The sequence below is a fragment of the Notamacropus eugenii genome, chromosome 4, assembly GCF_028372415.1.
Source record: "Notamacropus eugenii isolate mMacEug1 chromosome 4, mMacEug1.pri_v2, whole genome shotgun sequence".
Taxonomy (NCBI): Eukaryota; Metazoa; Chordata; class Mammalia; order Diprotodontia; family Macropodidae; genus Notamacropus; species Notamacropus eugenii.
Window position 1 is genome coordinate 320156393 of NC_092875.1, and position 13069 is coordinate 320169461.

Below are 13069 nucleotides of genomic sequence, written 5' to 3' on the forward strand. Positions count from 1 at the left end.
TTGTTTATGAATAGTAGTGACTTTGAGGAGTAATGCTTTTTTAAATCACTTAAGGATAATGAATGCTGACACTATGCAGAAACCCTAACAGAAAACAGTGGACGTAAGCAACAAATTTTTCATATAAACCCTGACAGGTTTGCAGCCTCTTAATACCTACATTAATCAAACATGCCTCTCCCTCTAAAAACTGACCAACAATAAGGTCTCTCATAAACCCTCAAAGCTGCAGCTCTCCACATCTTTTGCTTCTTTTAGAGCTTATCCACAAACACTCTTTGCAAAGAAATAAAAATTAATGTCATAGCATCCCATGATTACCTCTTTTTAAATTTCTGAGATGACTCATACTTGTATAGGTTCATTTTTATACAATCCCAATGTTAGCATTTTTTTTTCAAGGCAGCTAAATGGCTTAGTGGATAAAGCACTAGGTCTCTCTAGTCAAGAAGACCTGAGATCAAATCTGACCTCAGATGTTTATTAGATGTGTGACCCTGGACAAGTCACTTACCCTCCATCTGCCTCAATTTCCTCAAATGAAAAATGGGGAACATAATAACAACTATCTCCCTGAGTTGCTGTGAGGATCAGATGCTTGAAAAGTGTTTAGTACAATGCTTGATACATAGTAGGTGCTCAAAAAATATTTAAAACCTTTCCCCTTGTTTGAATGCTAATGCCTTCCCTCTGGTGATTATCTCTAGTTTGTCCTGTATATATTTTGTTTGTATTCATTTGTACACTTTGATGTTTTCTCTCCCATTAGACTGTGAGCACCTAGTCTTGTACCTTTCTCTATATCACCAGTGCTAACTAAGCATAGTGCCTGGCACATAGCAGGCACTTAACAAATGATTATTGGCTAACTGACTTTACTGATAGATAAACCAGAAGAGAATTGATCTAGGGGCAAAAGTTACTATTAACTCTTAAATTTGAACTACAACAAACATCACAGTTGAATTTCCAGGAAGTTGTTCTACAAAAAGATGCAGACTAGGGCAATGAAAAAAATACTGAACTGAGTTACTAGCCCTGCGTTCTGGGACAGGACTTCTAAAAATCAAGAATAGGCAGCTGTGGTGGGAAAAGGGGGAATTGTAAGAGTGGATGAGAGGAACATATTCACATATCTCTTTACCTTTCCTTCTTCCCACCAGGAAAGTGATATGAGATTAAACTGCACACTCTGAATCAGACTGGGGAAAATGATTTGAATGAAAGTTGAGTTCTACAGTGTTCCAAACTAATCCAGGTAACTTCATTTAGGCAATGAGAGACCATCAGCAGTGCTGGCAAAAAGTAAGTCAAAAGTTACAGTCACCTGTACCTTTACCTTTGAGACTTCCTGCTTCTCTCACTTCAGCATTATTCACCATTATTCACTTCCTTTTTGCCTTTGAATCTCCAGTGTCTTGTAGCTACTTATTAAATGTTGTTGAATTGAACTGAATTGACACCTAGTACCCTCAGCTTCTCAAAAGTCTTCTCCCTCCACCCAGATCTACCTGCTCTTATTCCAAAAGATCACCATTCTTATTCTAGGTCCAATCAAAATTCCCAGTCTCCGTGTGATTTAAGTTAGGTGCTGATCTGATTGCAGCAATTCATTCTAATTTGTGAACTTGTGGCTTAAGCCTCTTAGGTAATTTAAATTTGAAAAAAAAAATAGTTTGTAAAGGAGGAATGTTGTCAGAGGAAAAGAATAAAAATAATCACTTACAAATTATGTCAGCGGATGGAAGCCCTAATACTACTATTTGGCTTTATGAGATAGATTTTGGAAACAACAGCTAAATAGCCTGAATTACTTTCAAGCATTAATTGATTTGATCTCCTTGCTATCTAAGCTACTCTCAAAAGTCTTCTCCAGAACCACAATTGAAAGCGTCCAATCTTTGTTGCTCAACTTTCTTTACAATCCAACTCCCACAGTCATACGTTGCTACTGGAAGAACCATAGCTTTAACTACATGGACCTTTGTTGGCAAAAGAATGTCTCTGCTTTTCAGTATGCTGTCCGCATTGACCATAGCTTTCCTTCCAAGGAGCAAATGTCTTTTAATTTCATAGTTTCAGTCACCAACTGCAGTGATCTTTGAACTGAAAAATATAAAATCTGACACTGCTTCTTTTTCTTTCTTTCTCTATTTGCCAAAAAATGATGGGACCAGTTGCCGAGATCTTGGGGTTTTTTTTTTTTACACTGTTTAAAGCCAGTTTTTACACTCTCCTCTTTCACCCTCAATCAAGAGGCTTCTTAATTTTCCTTCACATTATGCCATCAGAGTGGTATCATCTGCATATCTAAGGTTGTTGATATTCTTCCAAGAAACTTTAATTCTTGCTTTTGATTCATCCAGCCTGGCATTTTGCATGATATACTCTGCATATAAGTTAAATAAATGAGGTAACCCTATACAGCCTTGTCTTACTCATTTTCCATTACTCAAGGGTTAAGCCACTTTTACAACTTAGAATGAATTATTCAATAAAATGAGCAACTGTAACAGCAAGGACCCCAGCATACACAGGAGAATCTGCTGTACAGGTTCTTAGATCTGCTTTTCTCAAAGGAAAGCGACTTTTGAGGGGGTTAGCAATCTACTTTACTCAAGCATATATATCATTCACTTAGTTCAGGGATAAAAGTCAGCACCTTGAATTTCAGAGAAAATACAAACAGAGAAATAAAGACCAACAGACAGGGTTTCCAATTGTCTGATCAAAAGCAATATATACATCACAGATCAACAGACAGATCCAACTGTCTGACCATTATATACATACATAGTTACCAGAGAGAGAAGCACCAATATCTGGTTTTTCAAAGCTGGGGGAGAAGGGGCTCCTTAGTGGCTACCCAGAGTTTTGTCTGGCCAAACAAACACTTTCAATGAGTAAGCCCCAAAACAAAACCTCACCTCAGAGTGTATAGACATTTTTCAGAGCCAGAGGGCATCACACTTTTGGGAACCAGTCATTAGAAATTAATAAAACGTGTTACAAAACAAGCTTCCCTTAATCAAGTTTCCTCCCATTAATAGGTGAAGATCTTTATCTCTCATTAACATAATTAGCATTACAGCAACTAACCTGAATCACACGGAAACTGGGAATTTTGATTGGACCTAGAATAAGAATGGCAACCTTTTGGAATAAGAGCAGTTATTCCATGTCCTGTTGCTTCTTGGCTCACCTACAGGTTCCTCATGATACAAGTAAAATGATCTGGTACTCCCATCTCTTTGAGGACTTGCCACGTTTTGTTGTGATCCACAAAGTCAAAGGCTTTAATGTAGTCAATGAAGCAGAAGTAGATGTTTTTCTGGAACTATCTTGCTTTCTCCACAATCCAAAGAATGTTGGCAATTTGGTCTCTAGTTCCTCTGCCTCTTCAAAAACCAACCTGTTTTTCTGGTAATTCTCAGTTCACATATTGTTGAATCCTAGCTTTCAGAATCATAAGCATTACCTTGCTGGCATGTGAAATGAGTGCAACTGTTCAATAATTTGAGCATTCTTTGGCACTGACCTTCTTTAGGATTGGGACATAAACCGACCTTTTCTAATCCAGTGGCCACTATTGTGTTTTCCAAATTTACTGGCATATTGAGTGCAGCACTTCAACAGCATCATCTTTTATGATTTTAAGTAGCTCAGCTGGAATTCTATCACCTCCACTGGCCTTACTGTTAGCAATGCTTCCTAAGGCCCACTTGTCTTCATTCTGCAGGATGTCTGGCTCTGGATCAGTAATCACACCATCATGAAGGAGGAAGACAAATAGTCTGGCCTTGCAGACAAGAAGACCTGAGTTCAAATTCTACCTTAGATATTTAGTGGCTAGAGAGGGTGTGACCTTAGGCTAATGACTTAACTATGGCCTCAGTTTCCTAACCTATAAAATGAACATAATAATAATAATACCTAAACTCACTGGGATAAAATGTACAAAGCATTTTGAAAATCTTAAAGCACTAAATAAATGCTAGCTATTATTATTAATGTTATCCTTGAATAGCTATCCTAAAAGACATGTAGTACTGTCCTGTGGAGCAGGATTTAGATTTATTTGGTTGGTTCCATAAGGCAAAGTCAGTACTAATGGTTAGAAACTGTAAGAAATCTGATTTCTGCTCAACATAAGGAAGAACATTTTAACAAGAGATGTCCCCAAATGGAATAGGCTATCTCCTGAAGCAGAGAGATCCCCCTCATGTTATAAATTTAAGGAAAATTTCCACAACCCAGGTTAAGGCTGCTATGGTAAGGATTCCTGAACTGAGGGGGAGATTGAGCTATATGACAGGGAAATTTCCTTCCAATTCTAAGATTCCATAATCGCCCAAATATTTAGGATTTAATAGAACAAAGAACTAAAGAATGCAACGTGAAAGCTGCACGGGGATAAGATGATAGATTAAGATACATGTATCACTTCAGACGAACCTGTATCCTACGCATTTAAACCAAACTAGGAAGTTGGGCACTCTCCAGAAGACGTGCAAAAGATTGCTTATGCTGTGGCTCTGGCCCATGTCTGCAATGAACTCTCTTTTCTCCTTTTCTCTCATCAACTCACACCTTCTGAAATCTTCCCCATCCTCCAAAGCCCAGCCCAAATGTCATCTCTGCCAAAAAACTTTCCTTTATCCCCTTAGGCAGAAGGGATTTTTCCTTCCTAGAAGCTAAGACAGCATTTTATGCCTATCTTACTTTTTTATTAAATTTTTTTTTACCATATTCAAGGCAATGTCCTAGGCACATGGGATTTCTTCCAGTTCTAAATCCTATGAGTTTATATTCTAATCCAGGGGAAGTGTTTAACAAATAATTATCAAGTTGAGAGAAGTGATTACTTTTCTATTGTGTTAATAACAAATTGAGAGTTAGGAACTTCCATTTGAACACTCTTAGGAAGACTCTGAAGATCACCTGGCAGGATAAGGTACCAGACACTGAGGTCCTTAGAGGAAATAAACTTCTCAGCATTCAAATTATGCTTCAGAGAGCGCAACTCTGATGGGCTGACCACATTGTTCAAAGGCAAAACATATGCTTGCCAAAGAGACTGTTTTATGGAAAACTTGCACGGGGTAGGCGATCACATGATGGTTAGAAGAGGTGATAGAAGGACATTCTCAAGGTGTCTCTCAAGAACTTTGGAACTAATTGTGTGATATAGGAGACACTGGCACAGGACCCCTGAGCATGGCTTGCCCACATCAGAGAAGGTGCTGTGCTCTATGAGCAAGCAGAATTGAAACAGCTCAAAGGTAACGTAGGATGTGCAAGTTTAGAGTATCCACCCCAAATGTGCCCAGTCTATGGTGGAGCATTCCTGAGCTCGTACTGGTCTGATCAGCCACAGAAGACACACTGAAACTTGACTTTATTGTGGTGATGTCATTTTGGTCCTCTTGGAGAACAAAGGACAACCACCATAATAACAAACAAACAAACAAATAACCAAGTGGGGTCCAGGCTTTTCTTTTGTTATTTCCTCATTCAGGGACCAGCCCCTGTAGGCCAGTCAGTTAGTCTCTGAAGCACACTGCTGATAGACAAGATTGCCCAAATGCTCTGGGAACACGTTCCTTGATCTTGGGCAGGACCCCTCCCAACTAGAAGACCTTTCTTCTGTTTAGAGGTTAAACAGAGTCAAATCTAGGTACATTCCAGTCCTAAAGCATTAAGTCTATGCCCTTGTACCAATCTCTCAGCCCCCATTGAAACTTAGGGTAACATGAAGGAGAAAACCAACCAGAGTGGCCTGGGTAGAGATGGATTCCTTTGTCCATATTGCTGGAGGTGTCTGAGTCTCATGATCAAGCCACATTCTTATTGAGAAGGCTTGAGGGCTTTCAGCCCATCTCCTCATTTAAGTCTATCCCCTTATCAGTTGTTCACCAATCAGTGTGGATTGTCACCTGTCAGAGGCATCCTCTTGATCTTCACAGTTTTTGTCTTTGGTTACCAAGAGAAACCACTGACCATCAGTTTATTGGTTCTCTGTTAGCCCAATTAATAAACTGATCATTAATTACCCAGAAACTCTATCAGGGCTTTTCATTCTTTTCAAAGTGAATGCTGAAGTCAGGAAAACAAGCAGAAAGGCAGGGAGGGACTAAGGAACAATCTTGTTTTGGTAGGGCAAACTTTAAAAGCCTTATATTAGTGTTAGCTATTATTATTGAAATGTTTAGGCTCTCCTGGAGCCCTCTTCCAGTTAATACTTGAAGGCAGGGCCAAAGCTGTCTTCTTTACCCATTATACCAGTGGTGTCATGGTCCTCCCTATCCAACTAGAGAGATCACACACCTAGGCAACCTCCTCTTATATAAGGTCATGATTTGGCATAGTAAGTCCTTGCATAGCAAAGCCTGTTTTACCTAATTAAGCCCAGAATCAAGCGGTCCAAGATAATTTTGATTGAGGTGGAGATAATGGCATGGCTGGAAATGGATTATAAGACCTTGAAAGGAAATGAAATAAGAAGGAACAACCTAAGATTATCAGAAATAAACTTCTTTGCACAGTGGCAACATTTCCAGTGTATTTCATACTCTGCAGAGCATTTAGGGCAGATAGGAGAAAAAATAGAATGGGCCTCAAAAGATTCATAGGGCTGCCCATCACATGACCCTCAAGAAAGAATAACTGCACACACACTGTTTAGCTATCTAACATTAGCTCATTCTGGGCATAGGTTGGAAAATTAATCCAAGATCATTTGAATTTATCCTTTGTATTTACTCCCTATTTAATTCTCATGAAAAGCTCTGGGATCACAAATGACTGAGCCCAGAAATGCCTAATGGACAGCTCTTGGCTGTCAAGTTAATTATGACCAGTTGGAAAGATTTCTCTCAGATCTTATTTACAGGGCTATTAAAGAGGATTTGTGTAGCTTTAAAGTATGCAAAACTTGCAGTGAGAAGAGAGGCCCTTTCAAATTTCTTAAACCAGAGTAGCCCACACTTTCAATTCAATAAACATCAATTACCTACCATGTATAAGGCATGTTGCTAGGATTAGGGCAATTTAGAAAAATGAAAATCATTGGTAGTCACCTTCTTTGTGTTAATCTATATTTTAAGGCAAATTCTCCTGATGGATTAGCTATAAATAAAAAACAAAAATTGTACTTATCTATTGAGATATTTTTTTCAGATCACTGTGGGAAATTTCCAAGCTAATAAAATGAATGCATCAACATTTTTTTACTATGTGTCCAGGATTAACCATTCCTGTTTCTAGAGATAAGAATAAAGTGATTAAGCTCAAACTGAATAGCAAAATATTTTTCTAAATTTCCGTTTATTTTCTGGACTGCCACAGTACTCAAGATACAGTATTAGACACTACTAAATGATGTTAAATGAGAAACATTCTGTCCTGGTAAACTTAACATGAATTTTACAGTTTACTACCTCATTATACCCTAATATCAGACCTCTTTCCCATCAAAATTAATTTGCATTTCATTCTCCACATAAAAGTTGCCCATTCCCCTTCTCATGTCTTGCCATTTCTTCTAAATGGAGTGCCCTATACAAATGGTCCCTGCTAATCCATTCTTCACCTTCTTCAAACCAAAGTTTAAAATTCACTTCTAAAAGTTGTCCGCAGTTGACCTGTCTGACTTTATTCACTTTTCTATTAAGTGAATGCTTGGAACTTTCTAACCATTTAGATAAGCCCCAAAATAGAATGGGCTGCCTGGGTACGTAGTGAGCTCCCCAAGTCCCCTAATTGATCAGGAATAGGTGTGGAGGGGGCAGGGAGAGGGAGGTTTCCTACTCAGATGCAGGTAGGCCTTAATCACTTTTGAGGGTCTTTTAATTTCCAAAACTCTATGATTCTGAGACATACTTATTCAGTTTGCACAGAATTAATTTGCATCTGCTGATACTTGTAAACGTGTCGTTTAGCTGCTTCCACACCTTGGGTATTCTGTCAACTCAACTGAATTATAAACTCCTTCAGGGCAAAGATTGGTGTCTTGGTTCTTTCCTATCCCCAGCACCTAATATGGTGCTATGTAGAATAGGGACTTAAATGCTGTTGACTCACTGACTGGTTCTATGCTTGACGCTGACATCATTTACCAGCACTCTTCTGACTCAAAAATTCAGTCTTAAAAGGCCAGGGCATTCAAGAAGACCAAATGTAACATTTAATGTCAACCTGGGGAGGGGAGGGTGTGGTGAGAGGTGGAAGGGGTGGGTGGTGAGATCAGGAACTTTTATTTAAAAATTGAGTGGAGAGTTTCCTACTAGAATTAAAGTACACACCTAAACTACTCCCCCAGGAGGTAACTGTATGTTCTATTTTAAAAGCTTTTTGCAAGACCTACAATGCTGTGTGGAAAATTCTCCATTTTCTAAATTCAGTGGATGGTAGTATCTCAGCTTTTGTTGTTGTTTAGTCAGTTAGTCACATTGGACTCTTTGTGATCACATTTGGGGTTTTTATGGCAAATATACTGGTTACCTTCTTCAACTCATTTTACAGATGAGGAAACTGAGGCAAACGGGGTTAAGTGAATTCCCCAGATTACTTGGCTAGTAAGTTGTCTGAGGTCACATTTGAACTCGGGTCCTCCTGGCTCCAGCCTGAGAACTCTATCCACTGCACCACCTATCTGCCCCCTTTTCTTCAGCAGAGACTGAAAATCATCCTATATATTATTAACCTATAATCTCCTCTCATTGGAAAATTTTTTCCTTAAAGAGCCTTTGGATTTTGTCTTTGTATCTCCAAGGTTTAGCACTATCCCTGGCACATAACAGACACTTAATAATAGATTATGTAGTAAATAGAGCTCTTGAATTTGGAATCAGATCTAAGTGGGTGTGGAATCCTGGGCAAGTCACTTAAATCTGTCTCTGCCTCATTTCTCTCCTCTGTAAAATGAGAGTAACAATAGCAATTCTGAGGGTTGTGTGGAAGATTAAATGAGAATATTTGTAAAGGAATCTGTAAAACCTTAAAAGTGCTACATTTAGCTACCATGGAATGCTTGCTGATTGATTTGAAGACCATCACTGTCAAAGTTATCCTTTTTGCTATTAGCTAAATAATCCCATCTTTAGTCTTACTTCAAAAATTCGACTTTCTAAACTTTGTACTTTCTTGATAAGTTTTGCCTCCAAGCTTTAAATCTATGAGCCCAGGAACTCTTTAACTGCCCCTCTATTTGTTGATCTCCAAAGCATAAAATTAAATACTGCATTCAAATAAAGGGTCCTTTTACAAGATCAGGAGCATTTATAGAATTGAATTTAAATAACATAGCTTATCCATATTTCTAAAACCATACCTATTCTCCAACTGGAGTAGGTTGACCTGCCATACTAATCAGTCAACTTGAAGTTTCATCAACTCACTCTTCATTATCCACCATTACAAGAAATCCTTATGGAATATTGGTCTAGATGCAAAGCTCTGAATATAATAGTATTGGTTTTTTATTTTCTTGAAAATTCATTTCTCATTTATTCTGCTCATTGATTCACAGCCCTGTGGGGGTAGATAAGGCTACTCTTTATCTCTTTCCCAATTCTGGAACTAAGAAAGAAACAAAAGAGACTTGCCCACCCCCATTTCCCCACAAGGAGCAGTTCCAAGGGGATCCACCAGTGGGAGGTGGGGGTGGGGGTCAGGTGAGGAGGATAAGCTCTTCTCGAACTGGTTTGAGGTCTGGCAAATTCTTCTTGAAGTTGATCACTTTTCAAGGACAAAAGGGTGTCACAATCAGGATGGCCTTACTTATAAGACACCCAAAAGTCAGCCATGAGAAGACATATCTTATTCCTTATCAAATCCAATCTTAGCTCATGGCTGCTCCAACCCTGCTGGGTAATGCTCACTCCCACTTTTTCTTTCAGGTATATATAATGAGATTATCCTAAGTTTATATTGTGTGCACTGCAATTTTAAAATGCACAGAAATCCACCTAAAGTAGAACAAGAAAAAAATATCTCAGGGAGATAATGCAACTGGATACAAGAGTTGAGGATATCTCAGCAAAATAATGTAGCTGGGTAGAAATGTTAAGGACAAGAGATTATCAGATATGGAGGGAAATTGAACTGAAAGGTCTGAAGAAAAGAAGTTAGCTAGTAGAGGAATGATGGCATGACTGCCAGAGACTCTTAATTTCTTTTCATTGTCTCTAATCTCACCACCTTTCTCCAAACATTTTATAAACTGATACAAGATAAATCTTTCTAAAGTGCCACTTTCATCATGTCTCTTTGGTGCATAAGAATCTATAACAAGATTAGTTTTGTGGAACTTTCAGGGCTGATAATGTTTGTTCACCTGGATATTTATAAAATGCTGCTTTTTTAAAGTTTGCTAGTGAATTCTAACTTTTCTGGAATCCTGACTATCATCACTGGCTTCATAAACATGCTCTTCAAAAAACCCTTGCAAGGCCTGTGTTCAGTTTTGACACGAATTGTGATTGATTGTATTTTTGAGAATTTCACAAAAACCCTTTGGAGGAGTGGAGGTCACTAAAAGTATTAGAAAACTAGTATGGGGAATTACTGAGAAATGCTTTTATTTTTGTAGTATTCCATATGCATTTCACTATTTTTTCACATGCATATGTAAGTATACACATGTGTAATTCTATATCTTCACAAGAAAATTTCACTAGACTATCTAGGATAGAAAACCAGTCTAAATTAGTAAAAAGTCAAAATTATGGAATATTTGGAAATAATTTTATTATTTTTGAGTATATATAACAATTTTGTACCATTTTAATGGAGTTGTGCTCAGCATACTACTTAGTCACATAGTATCTAAGTCACTTGAAAAACTGTTCTTTTAAATATTTAAAAATCCCTTTGAAAGCTTATTTATGCTTCAGATCTATCTCAGTTTGCTAACAAATGAGCTCTTGGAGTATTGGATAAATTTTATTTTAAAAGAATGTTGTGGTGAGTCTTTTTGTAATTCAAATACAGCCTTCTAAATTGTATGTTTTCTAAGTTCAGATTTTAATATTTTTGGGTTTTCTTAAAGCTGTATTGATTTGTGTAGAAAACTCTTTTTTTCCCCCGTTACTCATACAAAAGTTCATTTCATACTCTATATTACCCCAAATTCTGAATTTTTTAAAAAAAAAATCTGTTCTTTCATTGCTCTAGGAATTTCCAAATGAAGAAAATCTTCCTATCAATGCCAAATGCCATCTGTTCTGCAACTTATTATCATACTGAGTTGCTCGGGGCGGGGGGCACTAAAAGGGTATAAGACTTGTACAGAATTACACAGAAAGTTTGTGTCAAAGGCTCTTAACACTTGAATTCAAATCTTCCCAACTGAAGGCAGCCTCTGGATTAAAAAATCCGAGTCTGATAGATTTTACAATCCAAGTATACAGAAGATTCAAACCCTACTTTCTATCTCTTCGCCACTGGTCTATCCCATCCTCTGATTCTAAATGAATAGGGTCCAAATGAAAAGAGTTTTATCGTATTTTAAACACTCCACATTTTAGATTTTCTATCTCCTTTTTACAATTGAATTTAATAAAAACAAAGGCCAAAGGAGACTAACATTAATGCCAAACCATCAAATAATAAATTCTAAGGGGAAAGTAGACTAATTTTTCATAGTGGAGTTTAGTTTTACTTACATCTGTGTTACAGGAGCGATACCGTTTCCTTTCCCCAAGGCAATATTTTCCACCTCCTGAAGGTCTGAAAAAATATTTTGTTTTACATGTGAGTATGATATATATGTATATACACATGTATATATACACAGAGAGAGAGTCAGATACTCTGTGATCAGAACATATTATAAGCTGTTTTAAAATATTAAACATTCTTTTATTAAATTTTAATTATTTAGAATATTGATAATTTGTAAGGATAATAATTCTGTATGTAGAACATAAAATTAGATTACTAGGAATAATGCTGTATCTTCTCCTAATTGTCATGTTTAACATACTTAGGAAAATCCAATGAAATCTATGCGTTGCAATGGTCATTGCAACTAGGTGCTTGGTCTTAGATATCAGATAAGGAAATCACTCACTTTTAGACATCTGCATAATATAAAATCACCTGAGTTTCCTAGAGCACAAAAATGGACTTAGCAGAGTATGTTATACTATTAGTAAGATCCACACACAAAAAAAGTTTATATTCTTTCTAGAGTGAAAGAATGAGGACTGCAGCAAATTGAATTACTGGTATTAACAAGCATCTTAGGAAATCATTTCAGTTCAATGTAGGAAATACTAGAATGCTTGTATTTCTAATTAGTCCTAATTTAAGAATCACCTAGAGGCCTTAATTTTTTTTTGGAAGTCATCTGGCTGTATATTCTTTTATTTAATTTTATTTTCTGATTTTACATTCTAAACATCATTTCAATTACACATCATTTAATGAAAATTTATCAATACTTAACTTCCTAGTGGACATGGTTTATAGAATCATAGAATCTTGGAGTTAGATAAGTCTTGAAGAATAACATTAGGAAAAGTAATATGCCATTATTTTTGGCAGACTATTTTTAGAAAGAAAATAGTACATTTCCTTTTTTCAAAAAAAAGTCCAAATGATCTTTTTTACATTTATTTTTATGTCTTTTACTGTTAACTGTTTCTTTGTGGCAGTCACATTTGGCTCATATAATCTGCACGTGTTTCATAATTTTGGCTCCCTCATATCTGCACTGGTAAATTAAATGATATTTGGTTAATTTTGAATGCCAGTGCCATGGAAAAAAAATGACTCAACTGGCATGAGAATTAGAAAGAGAATAAGTTCTCTTGATGCCCAGACCAGTTTACATGGTGGTGGTGAAAATAGAGACTTGGCTATAAGGAGGGAAGAAAAATAGGGAGAAAATATTAGCCTTATCAGTTTGTGCTCAGTAAGGGACTAACAACTCACAGAAAACAGTAGAGAGAATTCAAGCCAGGCAGTAGAAAAAGTAAAGTCAGAGGTGTTTTAAAAAGAAAAACGATTCCATTTTAAGAGTAGTAAGGTAAGAGAGTAAGTAAGCTTAGGTGTCAGAGAGACT

The 13069-nt window shown here is 37.0% G+C and overlaps 1 protein-coding gene across 13 annotated transcripts in view; it reads right to left on the reverse strand.

Moving 5' to 3' along the window:
- Positions 1–13069, reverse strand: part of ADAMTS6 (ADAM metallopeptidase with thrombospondin type 1 motif 6) — a 343812-nt gene that overhangs the window by 83065 nt on the left and 247678 nt on the right. For 12 of the 13 annotated variants that reach the window (XR_011966189.1, XR_011966190.1, XM_072605071.1 and 9 more), the window contains one exon: positions 11667–11730. The exons of the other annotated variant lie outside the window; for it this stretch is intronic. Coding sequence is in view for 10 of the 12 variants with exons in the window: in XM_072605071.1 (XP_072461172.1) it covers positions 11667–11730 (64 nt within the window). In the remaining 2 variants the exon portion in view is untranslated. The remainder of the gene's footprint in view (positions 1–11666; positions 11731–13069) is intronic. 13 annotated transcript variants of the gene reach the window in all.